This window comes from Saccopteryx bilineata, chromosome 1, assembly GCF_036850765.1.
Source record: "Saccopteryx bilineata isolate mSacBil1 chromosome 1, mSacBil1_pri_phased_curated, whole genome shotgun sequence".
NCBI lineage: Eukaryota > Metazoa > Chordata > Mammalia > Chiroptera > Emballonuridae > Saccopteryx > Saccopteryx bilineata.
This window is the reverse complement of record NC_089490.1, coordinates 337,396,350-337,420,747: the sequence shown is the minus strand read 5'-3', so window position 1 is coordinate 337,420,747 and position 24,398 is coordinate 337,396,350. Positions and strand designations below refer to the sequence as shown.

At 41.1% G+C, this 24,398-nt stretch overlaps 1 protein-coding gene across 1 annotated transcript in view; it reads left to right on the top strand.

Annotated features, from left to right (window-relative positions):
* Window positions 1-2,906: 2,906 nt before the first annotated feature.
* Window positions 2,907-24,398, top strand: part of DDIAS (DNA damage induced apoptosis suppressor) — a 32,725-nt gene continuing 11,233 nt past the window's right edge. The window contains 13 exon segments of the mRNA XM_066253986.1: window positions 2,907-2,963; window positions 8,964-9,042; window positions 9,045-9,278; window positions 9,281-9,559; window positions 10,084-10,223; window positions 10,225-10,288; window positions 10,291-10,570; window positions 10,572-10,624; window positions 10,627-10,851; window positions 10,854-10,967; window positions 10,970-11,341; window positions 11,448-11,558; window positions 11,561-11,893. Coding sequence (XP_066110083.1) covers window positions 2,907-2,963; window positions 8,964-9,042; window positions 9,045-9,278; window positions 9,281-9,559; window positions 10,084-10,223; window positions 10,225-10,288; window positions 10,291-10,570; window positions 10,572-10,624; window positions 10,627-10,851; window positions 10,854-10,967; window positions 10,970-11,341; window positions 11,448-11,558; window positions 11,561-11,893 — 2,341 coding nt within the window.

The window sequence follows — 24,398 nt, the reverse complement described above, 5'->3', positions numbered from 1 at the left end:
ATAAGGGATCCTTGGTACAAAAAGGAAGTCTTTGGATTTGGTAGGCTATACAATTTTATATGCCTTATTATTAATACAAGTTTAGTATAGTTTACAATAAGAGGATTGTAAACTACTATCCCAATGAACTATTGATTTACTGAGAAAAATAAGGAATGGTCAAAATGCACTATTTCATAACTAACCAGCTGGCAAAGAGAAATTAATCCTCTTTTTGACCTACAGTGCTTTACACTATTAAGTCAATATAAGGGTCGGGGAGCCTGGGATTCCTGGAGCAGGCTCCGGGAGCTGTGAGTGGAGCCTGCTGCTTCTATTTTTTTTTTTTTCTTTTCTCGCTATTTTTCCTGCAGTCAAGCAGGTTTCCTGCAGTCAACAATGGTTTTTCCTAAACATGAACTTAATCTAACCTGCTACCTGCAACTAACTGCCTTGTTCTGAGCAGCTTCCCAGTGCTATTTTCCCACAACAGAAGCAGCAAATTAAAAATATAAATTTTTACAAATTTACCTTCCCAACAGTGGGCTGCTTTAGCCTATATGAGGTTTTTAATTTCCCCACAATTTCCTGAAAATTCCTTTTACAATTTCTACTACTATGGTTAAAGCAGTAGGTCTCCCCTGTGAACCCCATGCCTTCCATGTCAGACAACAACCATGCCATACAAAGGAACTGAGAGACTTGGAAGGGACCCAACACCAGCCTTGGCCTCACGGGAGAGAGTTGGAACCCTTCTCCCAGTGCTAGTTTTGTACATTTTACATTTATTTTTTTTAATCCATCTTTTTTTTTTTTTTTTTTTTTTGTATTTTTCCGAAGCCAGAAACAGGGAGGCAGTCAGATAGACTCCCTGCATGCGCCCAACCGGGATCCACCCAGCACACCCACCAGGGGGCGATGCTCTGCCTACCCAGGGCATCGCTCTGTCACGACCAGAGCCATTCTAGCACCTGAGGCAGAGGCCACAGAGCCATCCTCAGTGCCCGGGCCATCTTTGCTCCAATGGAGCCTTGGCTGCGGGAGGGGGAGAGAGAGACAGAGGAAGGAGAGGGGGAAGGGTAGAGAAGCAGATGGGCGCTTCTCCTGTGTGCCCTGGCCGGGAATCAAACCCGGGACTCCTGCACGCCAGGGTGACGCTCTACCACTGAGCCAACCGGCCAGGGCCATTTATTTTTTTTATATAATTTTTTACACCAGTGGAGGGCAACAAGCCACCACGCCCAACCCATGGAGGGCCCACACTACCCTTATGTCTAGGGAGGGGAAGGGGAGATGCAGCTGGAGGCCCTGTTCCTGATAATTCTATTTCCTATAATCCTATTACTCATTCTAGAGTTTCAATTTATTTCAAGAAACTGATTACCAGCAAGGTCCACACCTCTGGTTTGTTAATTTTTAAATTTTTTAATTGGCCCTATTTTCATTTTTTAAGATTTTTCTAAAGCAAAGTTCTAATTTTTAATACTATTCCTACCCTGTATTTTCCAAATGGGCAAAACCTCTTCTGGTCAGTAGGTGGATATTTGAATATCTGAAACTAGTTTCTATTCTATATTTCCTCCAGTCACCTCACCCTTAACTGTCCCTGCCATTTTATTCCAGCGCCCTTCCCCTGCCACTCCGCACACAGCACGTCCAGGCCCTGCTTTCCACTTTTCTCTCACCCAAACCACTTACTTGCCAGCCCTTTTCCCAAGAGGCTGGAGAAACACTTCCCTTTCCATTCAGGGCTCCCAAAACCAATGACTCACCCGAGTTTCCTAGAATCAAAGGTTTCTACCTCACCAGCCTTCTTTTTCCATATTTAATGTCTGGGGCGCTGATTTACAAAATTGAAACTGTCCGGGAAAATCCAGGAATTAGCACACCAATAAAAGGCAAGAACAAGAAGACAGATAATAATTAGTACTCAGAATAAAGGATGTTTGGCTATAGAGATATTATTACACAAGACAAGGGGAAGGAGCCAACAGAAGAGAATAATTTCTTCAGGGGAGAAATCAGAGTGCTCTGAAGCCAGAGGTCTTGAATCCAAGAAAAGAGATTTTATAATTTGCAGGCTCCGTCAGATAGCCACTAACCTCATATGAAGTTTATAAATTTCCCTTTACTTTGCCCTTTGGTTTTAAGCCAGAAAGTTTCAATTTTTGCATGCAAGACACATTTAAACATTAAACAAAGACTTCACATACACAAATTAGAAATCAAGAAATTTAAATGAGCACACTTTACTTATTCCAATCAAAATTATACTGGATATTTTTCTGACAAAACAAAGAGACAAAACAGATAATTTACTATTTAAGTACACAGCTCAATAGTCAAGGGAAGGGGTTCCCTCCAGGGGCCTCTCAGGTGCTTGCAGGCTCAGGCACCAGAGATTTCCACTTACACACTAATCACTCGGGGTTTAGACAGAAACATTAAAAACAAAGACTGAGATCTTGACAAACACAAAGGTGTCCCTGGAAGTCTTGAGACAGGACTGATTAGCTCAGTATTAACTCAGTCCCTACTCAGGTCTCTTCCTGAGAGCACCCCCAAATGTCCCCACTAATGTCTCCCTCTGAGAGCACTACTAGATGTCTCCGGAAGTCCTGGGCAGGATGAAGTCCCCATTAATTGTCTCTGTAGAGCATAAACAGATGTCTCTAGAGGTCCAAGGCAGAACTGACTAACCTGGTTAGCTCAGTTCCCACTAATGTCCTCCTAGAGTATGAGCAGATATCCCTGGGAGTCAGAGGCAGGACCTAATTCCCACTAATTGTGCTTCCAGAGTACGACCAGACGTTGCCCAGAGGAGCCCAAGGCAGGACCCAAAAACTCTTCACCAACGTCTTGGTCTTGGAAAGCCCAGTGCACAAGTAAGATTGCGTCCAATTTTCATGCATGTATAGCCAGTAGCCATGGCCACCATCACAGCAGCCTGGCCCATGCAGGTTCGCATTGGATTCAAACAGTCGGTAAAGAAACAACGGAGCCAAAAACTGGTGGGCCAACATCTTTAATCCTAGCTTGCACCCGGCGGGCAAGTAAAAACACACACTGGGCTCCAAAACCCACTCACATTCAGTGCTCACAAAGCTACTGACTTATCCGAGTTTTCTAGAATCAAAGGTTTCTAGCTCACCAGACTTATTCACCTCTGTTCCCCATCTCCTTCCTTCTCCCTGCACAAACTCTGCACAAACTGGCTTCTCACTCAACACTCCACCATCTTGGCTGCTTCTCCTGGCCTCCTCCATGTGGCCTCTCTCTGCTCTCTCCTCTAATATTAATCTCAGGAACCAAGAGAGCAAGCTCCCATTCTGCCCCCATTTTATAGTGTAGATTCAAAATTTTTAATCCAATATACAAAATAAGGAAGTCTGTAATACAAAGTCACTTATCTGAGGCATGATGGGATTATACCACCCCACATCAAAAAGGGTGGGAAAGGCTTAGTCCTAAAACCAAGCCCCAGGCTACAAGGATCCTGCCTGCCCACAGCCTGCCCCCAACACACATTAATACCACCTGGGCGACAGCTTCCACGTGGGCAGCAGCATCTTTAACAAAGTGAGCATAATATATTTTATCTGCCCAACAATGCAGCAGATCCAGACAGACTAGTTCCAAACAGCAAAACAGAAGATTGACCCTACCTACACACCTCTGGAGTCCCAAACAGTAAAGCAGAAGGTCTGTTTTACCTACATATCTTCAAAGTCACAAACAGCAAAGCCACAGATCTGCCTTACCTACATACTAGTCCCAAACAGAAAAGCTATGTTGGGCAGATAAAATATATTATGCTCACTTTGTTGGAGATGGCACTGCCCACGTGGAGGCTGTTGCCCAGGTGATATTAATGTGTGTTTCTGTGGGCAGGCAGGATCTTTGTAGCCTGGGGCTTGGTTTTGGGATTAAGCCTTTCCCACCCTTTTTGATGTGGGCCGGTACAATCCCATCATGTCTCTGATAAGTGACTTTATATTAGAGACTTCCCTATTTTGTATATTGGATTAAAGGTTCTGATTTCTACACTATAAAATGGAGGCAGAACGGGAGCTTACGCTCTTGGTTTCTGAGATTAGTATTAGAGAGCAGAGAAAGGCCACGTGGAGGAGGCCAGGAGAAGCAGCCAAGATGGCAGAGTGTTGAGTGAGAAGCCAGTTGGTGCAGAGTTTGTGCAGGGAGAAGGAAGGAGATGGGGAACAGAGGTGAATAAGTCTGGTGAGCTAGAAACCTTTGATTCTAGAAAACTTGGATAAGTCAGTAGCTTTGTGAGCACTGAATGTGAGTGGGTTTTGGAGCCCAGTGTGTGTTTTTACTTGCCCGCCGGGTGCAAGCTAGAATTAAAGATGTTGGCCCACCAGTTTTTGGCTCCATTGTTTCTTTACCGACTGTCCGAATCCAATGCGAACCTGCATGGGCCAGGCTGCTGTGATGGTGGCCTTGGCTACTGGCTTTACAAGCTAGAATTCAGTAAAGCAAAAGAGTTGCTTTACCTACCTCCTTGATCTTTCTGCCAAATTGTCCAAATCATCGAATTTGGGAACCGGGAGCATCTGCTGAAGAACTGTCTGAACCCACAGGAAAATGGGAACCCTGACAACGTCTCAGGTGGCACATCTCCTCGAGATTCCAGCGGGGTCAGGCAGTCCTCCAGAGAGACCAGCTGATTCAGGGATTGTAAAGCCAAGAGGCACAGCCAGGGCCACTATCACAGCATCCACCTGGCCCATGCAGGTTCGCATTGGATTCGGACAGTCGGTAAAGAAACCATGGAGCCAAAAACTGGTGGGCCATAGCCTTTAATCCTACTTTGCACCCGGCGGGCAAGTAAAAATACACACTGGGCTCCAAAACCCCAGTCATATTCAGTGCTCACAAAGCTACTGATTTATCCAAGTTTCCTAGAATCAAAGGTTTCTAGCTCACCAGACTTATTCTCCTCAGTTCCCCATCTCCTTCCTTATCCCAGATACAAACTCTGTACAAACTGGCATCTCACTCAGCACTCCGCCATCTTGGCTGCTTTTCCTGGCCTTCTCCACGTGGCCTCCTCCCGCTGCTGGCTCTATTCTCTCTGCTCTCTCATGCTAACCTCAGGAACCAAGAGCCAAACTCTCATTCCGTCCCCATTTTATAGTGTAGAAATCCAAACCCTTAATCCAATATACAAAACAGGGAAGTCTCTAATACAAAGTCACCCTCTGAGGCATGATAGGATTGTACCGCCCTACATCAAAAAGGGTAGGAAAGGCTTAATCCCAAAACCAAGCCCCAGGCTAAAGGATTCTGCCTGCCTTTAGCCCACCCCAACACACATTAATATCACCTGAGTGACGGCCTCCTCCTGTTATCTTTAACAAAGTGAGCATAATACATTTTATCTGCCCAACAGGGATGTAAGGCCAGGAGCCATGGCTGTCACTATCAAAGCAGCCGCCTGGCCCATGCAGGTTCCCATTGGATGCAGGCAGATGGTAAAGAAACGGCAGAGTCGGAGGATGGTGGGCCATCCTATTTATTGGTGTCTCACCAAGACAGGCAAACCACAAAAGAAGACAAGGGAAAAGCAGAAAACCAGCTTTTCCCATGAAGGGCAAGGGATCAGGGAAGCCCCTGCAATTGTGATAGCAGGAACTGAGTGAGCAAGCTCCTGGTCTGTCCCACCTTACAGAGTAGAAAACCCAAAACCCTCAATCCAATATACAAACAAGGAAGTCTCCAATACAAAGTCACTTACTTATTCGAGGCATAATTGGATTCCTCATGAGAGTGCACCACCCAGATCATCCAATCAGTCAAGGGTGTGGGGAAAAGCTTAGTCCTAAAACCAAACCTTTGGCTACAACGACCTGACCTGCTTATAGCCTGTCCCCCACACCTAATATAAATCACAAGCGAGCAAACATATATATCATATTTACAAACCTATTTGACCAACAGGGGACCCTCTACCTGGTGACACAGAACACTGCAGCCCCATGTTGGGAGCCAAATTTTGTAAAGTACCGTACCTCACTTCCACAGGTTTATGTCAAGACACCAAGTCCAGATGAATTTTGAAGAATTTTATTGAAAGGAAATTTATTAATATGCTGGCCACATATGACTAACACAGGGCATTGCAGACCCAAATCGTGTGTGTCAAATACATCTCAGAGGCTGGTTATATACCCTTTGACCACATACAGGTTGGGGGGAGCATGAGATCATGACACAAGCTTATAACATTTGTTTAGGGGGTCCATAGAAACATTAAAACTTCTAAGGTAATACAATCAAAGACATTTACAAATCTTTTAGTGTCTATCTCCCCTCCTTTGCCTACAGGTATGTTACTCTCAGGATTCCAGGATGGGAGGAAGAGCCAAAAATCAATGTAGGGTGGTATGTAAATTCTGGCTCTTATTGTAAGAGAAAAGAAGTTTCTCAGACAACCTTTATTCTATACTTAAAACTAAATGACCCATTGTCCTTCTAAGTCAGGAAGCTTCTACATTCTTCTCCCTCCCCTCCCCAAGGAAAGGACAGGACAGAAAGCCTGACCTTTCCTCCTAAAATATCAATATTAATTTTGCAGCTTTTTAGTACCTTACCACATTATAAGCAACTGAAGCTTTTCCTCCCCCTCAGTCTTCTATCCTCCTTCCCTAACCCCTTGAGAGAAGAAATGTCTATCTCCCTAATGTTGAGGGCAAACTCATTTAAAGGAAGAAACTGCAGAGGGACCACTTCCATCCAGGATTGCTAGGAAAGAGGAAATACTTTTCTCTGAGGAAAAGGGCTAGAGATCCCACCACTCTTCCCACTGCTCCTTTTAAAATAATTGCTGGGCCTGATTACTAGGCAGGTGTCTACTTTATTCACACTTGATAGGTTATTTTGTTTTCCTAGCAATGGGAAACCAAAGGGAATAAAATGTCTAGCTCTGTAAGTTGCTTTTTTTTCTGTGACTCAAAATGTTCATGCTGCATTTAAAAATAATTGTTCATATCTTCTGACTTTATGGCAAGTTAAAATTTCAAAGTTTATCTTCATAATTTTTATTTTGTTTCTAACAACATACAGTCAGGCTTCTAATGAAATTCTAGGAACACTGGATAGAGATGCCACTTGGAACATATTAACTAAAGCAGTAGAGTGACGGTAATTGAAACTAGGTGTTTTATTTGTTTATTTTTTATATTTTTGTATTCTGTTACCATTTCCATTGTAATGAAATTATTTGAATTCTTTAAATAGCTTTTAGGAATTATAAATGTGAAATCTCGTAGAAGCAATTTAGACTGTATAAAATAGGCTAACCTGTGGTGGCTCAGTGGATAAAGCATTGACCTGGAACGCTGAGGTCACCAGTTTGAAACCCCAGGCTTGCCCAGTCAAGACACATATAGGAAGCAACTACTACAAGTTGATGCTTACCTCTTCTCCACACTGTTTCTCTCTCTCTCTCTCTCTCTCTCTCTCTCTCTCTCTCTCTCTTCTCCCCATCTCTCTCCCCCTCTATCTAAAAATCAATCAATATTTTTTTTATCTTAACTATGTAAATTTGAATGTGTTAGATATTGGATTATATATGTATTGACAACTCTACGTATAGGTTAGGAATGATAGCCTTAAATAATTTAAAAAGTGACTATAGTCAATGTGGCCAACTTTTTTACAATGAAAAGGAAGACAAAAATAAATTGAAAAAAACAATATTGTAAATAAAAGAAACATTTTATTCATTGCAACAATAATACACTATAATATGATAAATGCATAATAAAAACATTTGTAGCCTGACCAGGTGGTGGTGCAGTGGATAGAGCGTCAGACTGGGATGTGGAGGACCCAGGTTTGAGACCCTGAGGTTGCCTATTTGAGTATAGGCTCATCTGGTTTGAGCAAGGTTCACCAGCTTGAGCCCAAGGTCACTGGCTTGAGCAAGGAGTCACTCGGTCTACTGAACACCCCCCCCCCCATCAAGGTACATATGAGAAATCAATCAATGAACAACTAAGGAACCACAACAAAGAATTAATGTTTCTCATCTCTCTCCCTTCCTGCCTGTCTGTCCCTATCTGTCCCTCTCTCTGACTCTCTCTGTCTCTGCCACAAAAAAAAAAATTTTTGTAATATTTTATATTGTAATTATGCTTACATACCTATTAATTTTTTATAACAATTGTAAGAAAAAAGTATTTAGATACAAATACATCACATCACACACAATGGATCTACTGCATCTATCAAATACGGACATTTACAGATTAGTCTTCCAATATCAAAAAGGAGGACATGTAGGAGGACACTTTTCGAGGGAGGATGGAACTTACAAATGAAGGACTGCCCTCCCTAAAGGAGGACGACAGGTCACCTTACTATAGTAGAAGTTAAAAATAATGTACTGACTCTGAGGGAGTAATACCTTTCTGTCTTATCTGTGCAAATGGAACAAATGGAAATGTTATCCACACTGAAGTTAGGGTTTTAAAAACAGGAATGGAGCATTCAGTCAAAGAAAGTGAGAAAGACCCAGAGGCAAGGTGAAGCCAGGAGCTACAGAGCTTTTCTTTGTTCAAACCTTCATGGTTATCTTTTTTCTTTTTTAAAAACAGATAATAACATTCCCTTAAGTACTTAGAATTTAACGAAACTAATGAGAAATATAGTCCCTACCATTTTTTAAGCAACTACTATTTGCTAAGCACTGTATTTCTCCATGTGTGATTGCAAATACAATAATTTTGCATTTTTTCATCTAAGGCTCAGAAAGGTTCAACAAATTGTTCAAAGCGACAACATTAGTAAATGTTAGAACCAGATTGGAATACAAGTATCTTTACCCCAAGGTTGACTTCTCTTACTTAAACTGCTGTGCTTGTAACACTAGAGGAATTGAAATTATTTTAAGTCACCGTTGCACATTCTAGTCAAAGGAAGAAAATTTTATTTTCATGTAAATATATTTACTTCTTACACAGAATTTTGAAAATTAACATGGGCAAGGTTTAGATTCTAGTAACTTCTTAGAACAGTGCTGTGACCGCAGGAGAGGTAAAGCACTTGCCAGATTGTCCTACCAGCCCAGGGTGGTGCAGGCTTCACTGTCATTGACTATTTCCGGCAGCTTTTTCGGCTTTCCGATTTCAGAAAATGTCATAGTGGCTCCCACACACCTGATAGTCACTTACTTGCCTTAGAACCCTCAAGTATTGATGGCAGCAGCGTATGTGTCTTAGAGAGCAGTTCTTTTTCTGAGTCCCATGGCAGAGATGATTTTTTAATATTCTGTCAGCCATACTTAAACTCACTTCCACTGTTTCACAACTAACAGATGATGATAATTCCTCAGCTTCAGAACAAAGCCAGGCAGTTGATGCTCTTCCACAGAACAGAAATTGCATTTCCTTGGCAGAGGACACTGGTTCCAAGAGTTGCCATGGTGCTATTCAGTGTTCATGGAGCCTTGTTTCATAGATGGATTAAAAGAGTCCAGCACAAAGCTTGGATGAAAAACTTGGCTTACAAGCTCATCAGCCAAGTGCAGTACACAGCAGTCATCATGAAATTGGAGTTACTGGTTGAAGGGCCAGTAGCGGCAGCCACTGTCATAGCCGCCTGGCACATGCAGGTTCGCATTTGATTCAGATAGATTGTAATGAAACAATGGAGCCAAGAACTGGTGGGCCATAACCTTTATTCCTAACTAACGCTCGGCAAGCAAGTAGACACAAATACACTAGGCTCCAAAACCCACTCGTCCAGCACTCACAAAGCTACTGACACATTCGAGTTTTCCTAGAATCAAAGGCCCCACTAGCCTCACTCAGTCCGCTCTGCACACCTCCATTTTGGCTGCCTGCCTCCTCTGCAACCATGTGGCCTCTCTTTCAAAATGGCCTCCTAGCTCCTTCTTTTAAAACTTTTTGGTGTGAAAATCCCTCTTCCAGCACACATTAGCATAACCAAGCCCCTACCCAAGCAGAAAGGCAATTAGTCGTATCACCCGGGCGATGGCCATTCACATGGGCAGTGCCATTTTTAACAATAAAGGTGAGCAAAACCAGAAAAGACAGATTTTACAAACTTATTTGCCCAACCCTGGTTCCAATTTATTCCCCTTGAAAATGCGAGAACCCCATGAGCCAAGTAATACAATATCCTTTCACAGTGCAGTAGAAATTAAAAATAGAAATTCTCAGCGTGAGCTAACGTGTCACCAGTGTCATGATTCAGTACCTCCTCCTCCCTCCCCCGAACCTTCAGGAAAGACCTACTTGCTGTCCACCTTCTTCATCACTCAGACTTGGAGAGCTGGTGGTTTCCAGGATTATGACCCCAAGATTTGGGGTGACCTGCCATTCTTTAAAAGCTTAAACAAGTTTCTGGCAGTTATTGAAAGTGAGATTGCTCCAACTCAGACAGATGCCAGCAGCAGGAAGCATCCTCTAAGTAATAGCATTGATAAATTACATGCAAACCACAGCAATTTATCTGTGATTCCCTAGAGAACTACTAGAGCCTTGCATATACCGCTTGTAGCTTTAAGATCATCACAAGCAACAATCAAAGCAGACTCTGGCAAAGTAACTCCTTTCCAGTTGTGAAGCAAATCCAACTCCTAGTGTTCAAAAAGAGTCACAGCAGAGGCTGTCTCTGTGAGTAGAAATGGAAGAGAGGTATCTACATATTTTCTACCAAATGCTTATCTGTCATCTCAGTTTTCATCTTCAAAAGGTTTAGGAATAACATCTACTCTTTGGGGGTCTACCAGAATTTCACCACAGAGGGCTGCAATTTCTCTTAAACATAGTACTTCAAAGAGTAACCATTCTTGTCTCTATATCAAATATTTTGATGGGTGTGGAGAAAAATTGCTTTGGAAATGAGTAAAAAGTTGACAACTTTGTGTTCTAGGAAGTATAGTGCTGTTCCTGACCTTTGCAACTTAGAAAATAAACTATATAGTAGGTGGCTAGAGAGCCAAGGGACAGTCTTAGAATCTGCAGGAAACTTACGTGTCCCTTAGAAGCTCTGTGCAGTAATCCGAATAAAATTACAACTACATTGAAGGAAATGGCTTATAGACGTATTGATAATAATTTAACACAGAATGGTTTTACTGGTGATAGAGGTAGCTGCAATCCTTCTGCTAATCTCTTTGATGATCATGCTAAAGAAATGGATATTGCAGCAGAAATCACCAAAAAAAGAAAATCACAGGATATTTTGTTATAATGAGGATACTCTTTGGCAGAAAGTCATCATACAAAATCTGATTTTTCACTGAGTTCATTTTCTGAAAACTCCAGCCAATCTTCACAAAAATTATCCTTGCAGGACATGTCTGCCTCCATGTGTCCAAAGAAACTCTCTTGGCCTGACCTGTGGTGGCGCAGTGGACAAAGCATTGAACTGGAATACTGACAGTTCAAAACCCTGGGCTTGCCCAGTCATATGAGAAGCAACTACTAAAAAAACATGCTCTTCACCATATTTTCCATCAGATTCAGGAAATGATTTTGAAGATAACCAAGACTTTGTTCCATGTTCACAGTCAACTCCAGTTGCAGAATTCTCCCACGAAACCATTGGATGGCAGGAGATGTCAAGAAATTACCTGCCTTTTATTCAGATCCTGATGCTAAGTATTAAAAAAAAAATACAAGTATTTCCTCTAAAAATGAAGCATAGCAAGTCACTCTCAGAAATATGAAATATGAAAACAGCCAGAAATCCAGAAGCCCTGTTATTTCTGGTATGACACAAGCAGAGGTTTTTAACAGCTGTCCTATTGCTGACTGCCTTGAATCTGACATTGATGAATGGACCCCTTCTATTACAAAAAAAGTATTTCTTTCAGATATGCTTGGATTCCAAGCCATCGGTCTAAGGAAATACCCTGTTGCCTGTAATTCTCCTGATTAAACATATTATTGAAAAAGAAATTGAAACATTGAACAAAGAACCAATAAATATTTAACCAAGCCAAGGAGTTCAATTTAAAGAATATGCTTACAGCAATAGTTACAAATCAGAAAACTCCTGACTACAACAGTATGTGCTCAGGTTGAATGTCGAGCCTGACCAGGAGGTGGCGCAGTGGATAGAGCATCAAACTGGGATGCAGAGGACCCAGGTTCAAAACCCCAAGATCATCAGCTTGAGTGCAGGCTCATCCAGCTTGAGCATGGGATCATAGACACAATCCTATGGACACTGGCTTGAGCCCAAGGTCACTGGCTTGAGCAAAGGGTCACTCAGTCTGCTGTAGCCCCCTAGTCAAGACACACGTGAAAAAGCAATAAGCCTGACCAGGCGGTGGTGCAGTGGATAGAACGTCAGACTGGGATGCGGAGGACCCAGGTTCAAGACCCCAAGGTCACCAGCTTGAATGCAGGCTCATCTGGTTTGATCAGGGCTCACCAGCTTGGACCCAAGTTCGCTGGCTTGAGCAAGGGATTACTCGGTCTGCTGTGGCCCCACGGTCAAGGCACATAGGAGAAAGCAGTCAATGAACAACTAAGGTGTCACAACGAAAAACTAATGATTGATGCTTCTCATCTCTCTCTGTTCCTGTCTGTCTGTCTCTCTCTCTGACTCTCACTCTGTCTCTTTAAAAAAAAACAAGAACAACAACAACTAAGGTGCCACAACGAAGAATTGATGCTTCTCTCTCCCTTCATGACAGTCTGTTTCTGTCTATTCCCTATTCTGTCCCCCTCTCTGTCACTCTCTCTGTCTCTGTCACACACACACACACACACACAAATAAAAGAATTTCAAAAGAGTCAGTTTAGCCCTGGTGAGTTAGCTCAATGAATAGAACGTTGGCCCAGCATATGGACATCCCGGGTTGGATTCCCAGTCAGGGCACACAGGAGAAGCAACCATCTGCTTCTCTCCCTTTTCCTCCTCTCCCACAGCCAGTGGCTCAGTTGGTTCGAGTGTCAGTCCTGGGTGCTGAGGATAGTTCATTGGTCCAAGTATCAGCCTAAGGAGCTAAAAGTAGCTCAATTGATTCAAGCATCAGCCCCAGACTGTGCTTGTCGGTTGGATTGCAGTTGGGGTGGATGCAGGAGTCTGTCTCACTATCTTCCCTCCTCTCACCTAAAAAAAAAAAAGGAAGGGAAGAAGGGAGGGAGGAAGAGAGGGAGGGAGGGAGGGAGGAAGCAAGTAAGTTTTGGGACCAGGTTCTTATTCAGAAGTCAAATATTGCCCTGCATTTTCAGAAAATTGGCCACCTTCAGTGCCTGAATCTAAAAGTACTTGTTCTCTTGGCTTGTGGTGGCACAGTGGATAGAACTTTGGCCTGGAATGCTGAGGTAACTGGTTCGAAACCCTGGGCTTGCCCAGTCAAGGCACATACTACAAGCAAGCAATGAACATCTAAAGTGAAGCAACTATGAGTTGATACTTCTCACTCCCCTCGCCCCCATAAAATTAATAAATAAAATCTTTAGAAGTGCTTGGTCTCCTGAATTGTTTTTGTAAAAAAGTCAGCTGAACCTAGTGGCTGAATCCCCCCTTTTTTATTCATTTGAGAGATAGAGAGAGAGAGAGAGAGAGAAATATCAATTTGTTGTTCCATTTACTAATGCATTCATTGGTTGATTCTTGCATGGGCCCTGAGTCAGGATAGAACCAACAACTTTGGTGTATTGGGACAATGCTCTAACCAACTGAGCTACCTGGCTAGGGCTAACCTTTAAAAGTAAGTCTGTTTGGCCTGACCTGTGGTGGCGCAATGGATTAAGCGTCGACCTGGAAGAGCTGAGGTCGCGGGTTCAAAACCCTGGGCTTGCCTGGTCAAGGCACATATGGGAGTTGATGCTTCCAGCTCCTCCCCCCCTTCTCTCTCTGTCTCTCTCTCCTCTCTCTGACTCTCTCTCCCTCTCTCTCTCCTCTCTAAAAATGAATAAATAAAATAAAAAAATAAAAGATCACTGTCTGTGGTATATTAAATAAGTCAAAACAAATGACTGAAACAGAAAAGACAGGGAAGAAAAAAATTTTTTCTTAAGAAAAAAATAAATAAATAAATAAAGTAAGTCTGTTTGGAAACTTTGCCTCCACTGGCATGGAAAGTATTCTTGCCATTTTGAACACTTGCAGAGACACAAATAGAAAAGAGGTATTATTGTGCTGTTTAAAATGTTTGTAAAGTAGCCTGACCTGTGGTGGCGCAGTGGATAAAGCCTCGACCTGGAAATGCTGAGGTCGCCGGTTCGAAACCCTGGGCTTGCCTGGTCAAGGCACATATGGGAGTTGATGCTTCCAGCTCCTCCCCCCATCTCTCTCTCCTCTCTCTCTCTCTCTCTCCCTTTCTCTCCTCTCTAAAATGAATAAATAAAATAAAATAAATTAAAAAAATAAAGAATAAATTAAAAAAAAATGTTTGTAAAGTAGTTGTTTTTTTGTATTGTGTCCAGAATACTCTGATTCAGATAATTTGGCACTTTATATTATTGATTGTATGGTAGTAATGTTGTTAATTTTGCATGTTAAAATTATTATTAAACTCACATGTACATTTAGAAATAAAGCCTTTGCAAAGCAAAACTTAAAATCTTCATTAATTGTTCAGCTCAGTTCAGAAAAGGCCTGTGTGTTTTACACCAACTACTGGGTTGAGTTTGTCATACCAAGCTATACAATCACTGATCTCAAAAGATTTTGTTCTACTGGGTAAGACAAACATATTACAGACAATTTCACTACAATGCAGCAAATACAATGAACGAGATTTTTAATGGGTATTACAGACATTTATGTTGCTATGGGATTGTGATAGAGAAGCAGTTAACCCAGCAGAATCTGGGCTGGGGAGGAAGAAAGGTCAATAAATACTAAAGGTCTCTAAATACTCTTGGTATTTAGAGTTAAGTGTGAAACTGTCCTATTTTATTAAATAAATATTCATTATGTGCTTACTATAGTCAAGGTGCTGGGAACACAAAGCCAAGCTCTTCACCCTTAAGAAATTCATGATCTATAGAGTAAATACAATTATTATCTGATAAATTCTGTGACTGGAGATAAGTTTGAAGTCCTAATGGGAGCAAAAATCAGAAGCAATTTCTAGACAAGTTCTTAGCACCTCAGCTAAACCTTTTAGCTATGAAATCATTACTTTCTCTGTTGAGCTCCCCTTGCCATTCCCCACAGCAGCTATTCCACATCTTCATTCTCTTCATGACACCAACCTATGGCCACTCTTCGTGCCTCCTCCTCCGGGGCAAAGATTGGGGTCTCCTGGTATTTCCCCTGCTTCCCACACCTATGCCTGCCCACTTGTCTGTGTCTCTACTCACAGCTTCTTTCCTCTAATCTCAGAACATGGTGCCCACCTTCTATACTACCCACAAAATTTAGGGGATATTTTATAGCTTCATATTCATTTTGCAATATCCCTTAATTTTTGTGAGCAGTATCTTTCTAGTATTTGGCTGTTAAATACAACCGTCTGTCTTTACTTCCATTCAGTTGTTTCTTTCCCTCTCCCCAACTTTGTATTTTGAAAATTTACAAATACAGAGTTGAAAGAATAGAACAGTATACTAACAGAGCATCTATACATACCACTTAGATTCAGTTCTTTTTAACATTTCGCCTTTTCATATTTATGTATTTGCCTTCAATATGTCTGTATAGATGTAAGTTATTGCTGAGCCAGTTGAATTTAAGCTATAGATAGAATGATTCATCCCTCAATTTTCAACATAATTTTCCATAATATAAAGACTTTAACTTATAACTACAATATCATTATCACACCAAAGAAAAATAACAGTAATTCTCCAATATCTAACATTCAGCTCATATTCCAATTTTTCTACTTGTCCCTAAATTGTCTTATTATTGTTGATGTTGTTTAACCAGGATTTTGTTAGAGTTTGTTCTTGGTATATGGTTATGTCTCCTGTCTCTTTTTCTAGAGCTCTTATTCTCTGCCACATTAACTTTATGAAAAAGACCATTGTTTTATAGCAGGGGTCGGGAACCTATGGCTCGCAAGCCAGATGTGGCTCTTTTTATGGCTGCATTTGGCTCGCACACAAATCTTTAATAAAAAAATAATAACGTTAAAAATATAAAACATTCTCATGTATTACAATCCTGTCACTCATGTTTATGGTTGCAGGTGGCTAGAGCCAATCATAGCTGTCCTCTGGGACAACACCAAATTTTTATTGGATAATGCGTAACATACACGGGTCGTTTTATGGTTCTTATGGAATTACATTTTAAAATATGTGGTGTTCATGGCTCTCTCAGCCAAAAAGGTTCCCAACCCCTGTTTTATAGACTATCCTACATTTTAGATTTATGTGTTTGCTTTATTCTAGTATCCAGTGGTAGTCAACCTGGTCCCTAGCGCCCACTAGTGGGCATTCCAGCTTTCATGGTGGGTGGTAGCAGAGCAACCAAAGTAAAAATAAAAAGATGGATTTAACTATAGTAAGTTGTTTTATAAAGATTTATTCTGCCAAACTTAGTGAAAATCTGACATAAAGTACTTGGTAAGTAATTATTATTATATGCTTTAACTTGCTGTACCTCTTCTTTATAAATTTTATAAAGTAAAGTTACTTCCCTACTTTATGAATCACCATTACTGTGGAACCGGTGGGCGGTTAGAAAATGTTACTACTAGCAGAGTTACAAAAGTGGGCAGTAGGTATAAAAAGATTGACTACCCCTGTACTAAAGTTTCCAAGTATTAGAAGTTATGCAGGTTTTTGTGAGGATATAAATTTTTAACTCCTTTGAGTGAATACTAAAAAGTGTGATTTCTGGATTGTATGGCAAAAGTATATTTAGTATTTTAAGAAACTGCTGAATAGTACCTTTTTTTTTAGCAAGAGAGAATGAGAGAGAGAAGAAGAGAGAGAGATGAGAAACATCTATTCATAGTTGTGGCACTGTAGTTGTTTATTGATTGCTTTCTCATATGTGCCTTGACTAGGAGGCTCAGGCTGAGCCAGTGACCCCTTGCTCAAGTCAGTGACCTTGGGCTCAAGCCAGTGACCATGGGGTCATGTCAATAATCCCGCACTCAAACTGATGAGCCTGTGTTCAAACCAGTGACTTTGGGTTTGAACCTGGGACTTTAGTGACCCAGGTTGATGCTTTATCCACTGCACCACCACCAGTCAGGCTAACAACTGTACCATTTTGCATTCTTACCAGCAATGGAGTTCTTGTTGCTCCACATCATTACCAGCATTTAATGTTGTCAGTGTCCTGAATTTTGTCCATTCTAATAAGTATGTGGTTGCTATAATTTGCATTTTTCTGATGATATATGATGTTGAATATCTTTTCATATTTTTTGTTTTTCTACACTCACATTGTTTTACATTTTATTTTAGTAATATTTGTGTACTTGTGTCTGACCCCTGGTTGCACAGTGAGTAGAGCATTGACCTGGGAAGCTGAGGGCCCAGGTTCAAAACCCCAAGGTCATTGGCTTGAGCTTGGTCTCATCCGGCTTGAATGCAGGGTTGCCGGCTTGAGCACAGGATCTTCAGCATGATCTCGAGGTTGCTGGTTTTAGTCCAATAGTCACTGGCTTGAGCAAGGGGTCACTGGTTCAGCTGGAGGTCCCCCCCACTCCTGGTCAAGGCACGAATGCGCCATTGTGCATTCAACCCAAACAATAAGTTTGCCTTTCTGCAATACTTTTCCCATGCCAGATGCTTTGGAAATGTTGCACGTGGGAGTTTCAATGAATTGCATGTACGATGGCAATTTCAAAGTGGAATGAGCAGTTTTTCCACTTGGTAGCAATGTCGCAGCTATTCTGATGATGCAAGAGCTAAGGCTATATCATTTTGGGATCGAATTGCTGCCAGAATTAATCTAATTAGGAACATTTTACCAGTTCCTCCTGGCACATCTAAGAAGAAGATTTCTCCAACCCTGCTATTGACAGTTTGCATTATTTGATCATAAATGCCTTTTTGCTCAAGCATTAGCTTAGGAATATTTGATTGCACATACGACAAAAGATCACCTGTGTTGTAATTTTGTTCACCAAAAAAAAAAAACTATACTCACAAAATGAATACTATGGTAAACGACACAGCTCAATTCCAACACAATGTCACACAAAATAATTAAAATGAAAATAAGTAGAAATCTATGAAAATGTAATTTAACAATGCAGTTGAAAACATTGAAATGGAATTGTAAAATTGGAAATTTGTAAATCGTAAATGGATCGTAAATCGGAAACATTGTAACGGAATCGTAAAATATTTAGTATAGCGTGTGTTGCTTTTACGTCCAACAGATGGCGCTGTTTTTAAAAAAAGCATGTTTTTACCTGTCACAGTTGTGACATCTATATAATAGTAGGTATATAAAAACACAAGCCTATATAAAAACATGCATGTATTCGAATGCAACGTTGTGTCAATTTCAAAGCAATCGGTGAAGAACTTTTGGAGATTTAAGATTTTGTACAAACGAACATTTACATTTTTATTTATATAAATTTTAGAAAGAAGAAAGAGCATGGCTTCTGATTTCTTAGTTTCTGCGTTGCTTTGATCTGGGCTGCCTACATGGAAAATATATTTTTCAAGGCCCTTGTCTATATGAAAAATTTTATTTAAAAGTCTATTATAGCCTGACCAGGCGGTGGCGCAGTGGATAGAGCGTCAGACTGGGATGTGGAGGACCCAGGTTCGAGACCCTGAGGTCACCAGCTTGAGCATGAGCTCATCTGGTTTGAGCAAGGCTCACCAGCTTGAGCCCAAGGTTGCTGGCTCGAGCAAGGGGTCACTCGGTCTGCTGTAGCCCCCGTGTCAAGGCGCATATGAGAAATCAATCAATGAACAACTAAGGAACCGCAACAAAGAATTGATGTTTCTCATCTCTTTTTCTTCCTGTCTGTCTGTCCCTCTCTGACTCTCTCTGTTTCTCCCAAAAGGAAAAAATAAAAATTAAAAAACATAAAAATAAAAGTCTATTATAAAATTTATGGACTCATGTAAGCTAAAGTGGTTTGTCAATGAAGATTTAGAATAATGGATAGAGAAAAGGTGCATGTATTTTGTCCAGTCAGTACATGTAAAGATTTTTTTATAGTATACAGGTACCTAGTAAATAGTGCCTATATACTATAAGCCTAGGAAATAGTCTCATGTTCTTTATTGTCAAATGTGCCATTTCTGGCATACCTCCCACTGAAATAAGAGTAGGAATGCTATTATTACTCTGCCATGACTCTTAAGAACCTGTTTGTATTGAACCCTATAGATAATTATTCACTATGTTGCATTCATTGTGCCTGTGAATACTGACTTTCAGTGACTCTCTCTCAAGGATTGTTACTGTGCTTCATTGATGATTACCAAAAGTGCAAGTCTTATCCAGAATGGGAAGAATAGTTTATTTTCTGGTTATATTTACCATTTGGACTTTTGTAGCATAAACATAGAAAACATATTCCAATCATGTCTTTTCCTGAATGTTTTAAGCTGTAATTACTGTATTCCTTGCCACACTCAGGAAGAAAAGGCAAGAGGCCCATGGGTGGAGCAAGAAAAATGGTTTTATTTGTGCAGGGCATATCCATGCATTCATCAGCATGTCTTAAGCCAAGTCCTAGACAGAATAGTCACTATCAGTTGGAAACAGGAGAGGACATTTATTGGAAGAGCCAATTGGCTTTGGGAAACAAGTCCTGAAAAGCCTCAGGTGAGAGAGGTCTGGCTCAACGCAAGGTGCATAACCTGACTAGACGGGAAGGGTGACCTCCCTGGTACAAATGGACAAGGTAAAGAACACTGCCACCACCTTCACAAGTCTGGGAGTCTACAGACCAGAGGCGGCATCATAGATGGAACAGAGAAGTGACAGCCAATGCACAGCACACACACACACACACACTACAATACTAAGGCTCCATGGTGACCCTCGGTAGTCCAGAATTCTGAATTTAACCTGTGTCCAATATAATAGTCACTTAAAAGCAAGTCAGCCCCATTCTGACAGCCTAATCTCATGCTGTTGTGTGAAAGAAATATTGCTCAGCTAGTGAAAATGATCAGGAAAATCAGTCTCAGGAAAATTCTATAGGCACAGGAACCAGAGCTCCCTGGGGCATTTGGTCTACCAAGCATAGGTCAAAGGAGAGAAAATCTATTTTAGGCACCAAAGTGAGACTTAGAAAATCTCAGGACAGGTACTTGGCATCCAGGTCCTACATGGGGCCAAATCCAGTCTCAGGGTGCCTTGCTTAGTTAGTTCCAGGAACTGGAGGAGGATTTATAAAATCTTGAAGAAGGCAGTCTAAAGCACAAGTATTCTTAAGTGTGGATCCCTGCTTACTCGGGTCTTAAAAGTACCTGCCTTTTAAAAGATGATGCCTTAACTTAGTGTTCTTTTATTGTTCCTTCTACATGTATTCTTTGGTTGAATTCATTCACTCATCTATAGTAAGCACCCATAAGCTGTTTAATTCTAAGTCAATCTTCTATTTAGACTTTCTCCTGAGACCATGCTTGTATGTTAGTGTTTATGTTGTCATTTTAGCTCTAAGTATTTTATAATTTACCTGTGGTCTCTTAGACTTGTGAGGCTTTTTACAAATGTGTTTCTTAATTTCCAAACAAGAAAAGATTTTATATTTTTTTAGTCCTTCGAAATTTGTTGAAACTTCTTTAGTGGCCCAATCTATGACCAGTTTTTATGTTTTACATGTGTTTGAAAGCAGTTTTTGGGCAAAGAATTTTATATGTGTATACTATATTTGTTAATCATGTTGCTCAAATATATGTGTACTGATCTTTTTTCTGTCCTATTAATTACTGAAAGAGGGATTTAAAAATCTTCCTCTGTGATTGTGAATGTATGTGTTTCTCAGTTTTGTCAATTTTTATTTTATTTGGGAGGCTATTAGGTACAAATTCAATCTTGTTTTATCTTCCTAATTAGACTGAAAATTTCATCATGGAAGCCCCATTTTATTACTATGAATGTCTTTTGTCCTAAAATCTAATTCTTATCACTGTACTACACTGGCTTTGTTTTAGTTAATATTTGCAAGAGGTATTCGTTTTTACTTTTCATTTCTTTTTCAATATTTCTGTATCTTTTTGTCTTTGATTTGCTTCTTGTAAGCCTCACATAGTTAAGTTTTTTGGGGGGGTTTTGGGTTTTTTATTTATTTTTTACAGAGACAGAGAGTGAGTCAGAGAGAGGGATAGACAGGGACAGACAGACAGGAACTAAGAGAGATGAGAAGCATCAATCATTAGTTTTTCATTGCGCTTGCAACACCTTAGTTGTTCATTGATTGCTTTCTCATACATGCCTTGACCATGGGCCTTCAGCAGACTGAGTAACCCCTTGCTGGAGCCAGCAACCTTGGGTTCAAGCTGGTGGACTCCTGTTCAAACCAGATGAGCCTGCGCTCAAGCTGGCGACCTCAGGGTCTCGAACCTGGGTCCTCTGCATCCCAGTCCAATGCTCTATCCACTGTGCCACCGACTGGTCAGGCAATAGTTATGTTTTGTTTTGTTGTCCACTTTGACAATTTTTCCCTCTAACTGGAACATTAGTCCATTAACAATTAATGTAATGATTAAAATATATATTTGGATTTATTATACTTCTTATCTATTCTCTGTCTATTCAATATTTCTTTTATGCTATTTTCCCCCCTGATGATTATTAATTTTGTCATTTCTGTTCTCCTTTCTCCTAGATTTGGTAGTTAAATGCTGTTTCTGTTTTTACGCTAGTAATTACCACATACATACTTAGATTATAAAATACATATTGTCCTTTACTTATGATGTTTCAACTTGTATTTTTTTTTTTTACTTATGATGGTGTGAAAGTAACACAAATTCAGTAGAAACCATACTCCAGAATTTGAATTTTGATCTTTTCCTGGGCTAGCAATATACTGTAAGGATGAGCAGTGGCAGCAAGTGCAATTCCTAATCAACCCCAACCAGGAAGGTAAACAGCCAGTCCTCCATAGTGTACTGTCCCCCCAACATTTCCTAGATACTGTATTCAGTAAGTTGCCTGAGATATTCAACAGTCTATTCCAAAATGGGTTGTGTTAGGTGATTTTGCACAACCACAGGCTAATGTAAGTGCTCTTAATATGTTTAAGATAGGCTAGATTAAGCTCTGATGTTCAATAGATTAAGTGTATTAAATGCATTTTTTACTTAGAAATGCATAGGGGGCCCTGGCTGGTTGGCTCAGCAGTAGAGCGTCGGCCTGGCGTGCGGGAGTCCCGGGTTCAATTCCCAGCCAGGGCACACAGGAGAAGCGCCCATCTGCTTCTCCACTCCTCCCCCTCTCCTTCCTCTCTCTCTCTTCCCCTCCCGCAGCGAGGCTCCATTGGCGCAAAGATGGCCCGGGCACTGAGGATGGCTCTGTGGCCTCTGCCTCAGGTGCTAGAATGGCTCTGGTTGCAGCAGAGTGACACCTCAGAGGGGCAGAGCATCGCCCCCTGGTGGGCATGCCAGGTGGATCCCAGTCGGGCGCATGCAGGAGTCTGTCTGCCTCCCCATTTCCAGCTTTGGAAAAATGGGGAAAAAAATGCATAGGGTTTTTTTGTTTGTTTGTGTTTTGTTTTGTTTTGTTTTCGTATTTTTCCGAAGTTGGAAATAGGGAGGCAGTCAGACACACTCCTGCATGCACCCGACCGGGATCCGCCCAGCACGCCCACCAGGGGGCGATGCTCTGCCCATCTGGGGTGTTGCTCTGTTGCAACAAGAGCCATTCTAGCGCCTGAGGCAGAGGCCATGGAGCCATCCTCAGTGCCCGGGCCAACTTTGCTCCAATGGAGCCTTGGCTGCGGGAGGGGAAGAGAGAGACAGAGAGGAAGGAGAGGGGGAGGGGTGGAGAAGCAGATGGGTGCTTCTCCTGTGTGCCCTGGCCAGGAATTGGACCCGGGACTCTTGCATGCCAGGCCGACGCTCTACCACTGAGCCAACCGGCCAGGGTCTAAGAATGCGTAGTTTTAATTTACCATTGATTCATTGAGATGTAACACCATTATACTTTGAGGAGCATCTATGATTACAAAATCAACCAATCAAAAATACTATGAAAATAGAATTTGTCTAAGATCACTAAAAACAGAGACCCAAAAGTCAGCAGTAGCTACAAAAGCATTTTTCCACTCTTTGAAGATCTAAACTTAAGGTTTATGTGTTTGGGAAGATAGCCATAATTCATCTGGCCTTAACCAGATTACTGGTCTCAAGACTTGCAGTTTGGCTGGTACTAAATGAAGAGGTTGAATGAAAGCATTCGGTATAGAAATGTTTACCTGAAACCCATGTGTGTACTCTTATTGATCAATGTCACCCCATTAAATTTAATTTTCTACATAAAAAATAAGCCTTTGAAAAAATATTAATTTGAATAAGTTGAATGGACATGCTTAAAATGAACTGGAGTCAATAAATGCCATTGACAATGTGTTATAACTCCTTGATCTTGGGGTATTTCTTTCAGATATATCAAAGGGAAAGTGGATAGGATTACTCTAATATTAAACCTATAACTCTGAATAGCTGATCAGCCTGATTAATTGGACACCATCTGATATTGACTGAATGTTTGTGTTCCCCCAAAATTCATATGTTGAAACCTAATCCCCAATATGATGGTATTTGGAGGTGTGGCCTTTTGGAGGTGATTAGGTCATGAGGACAAAGCCCTCATGAATGGGATTAGTGCCTTATAAAAAGTGGGTGAGGGAGCTGTCTCACCCCTTCTGAGCATCAATAAGCTGGTGACCCTTGCCCAAACCAGATGAACCCATGCTCAAGCTGGTGACCTCGGGGTCTTGAACCTGGGTCCTCCACATCCCAGTCAGACGCTCTATCCACTGCGCCACCACCTGGTCAGGCATCAATAAACTTTTAATGTTAGGTCACATACTGTTGTTCTTAAGGTTTCATCTTTAAGATCAAAGTCAGAAAGCCTAGCCTGTATCTTTAAGCTTATTTTTACCTTGATGTGAAAACATAACTTCACTAGGAAGCCTGAATACATTCCAGATATAAAAGCCTATAGGATGTCTTATGTTATTAACGTGGTTTCCAGCAAGTAATAGAAATAAGATATTTCAACTCTTGAAATATTCAGAGGTGAGCACCTGGCCAAAAGCATAGGCATATGATGTGCTTTAAATATAGCTCCAGTTTTCATCTTTCAGCTGCAGATGAACTTAAGGGTATGCAGATAGCATATATCAGGTGTAGTTTGTGGATAGCAGATGTGGAATAATTGAGTCACTAATGATAGTGATCCTCAAGGTTTTTCAAAACATTGACTTCTAATTTGCCAAGGAATTGAGTAGCTGAAGCATTACATTGCCCAAATGAGAAGCACAAGGATCTAAACAGTTTACTGATTGGGGGATAAAC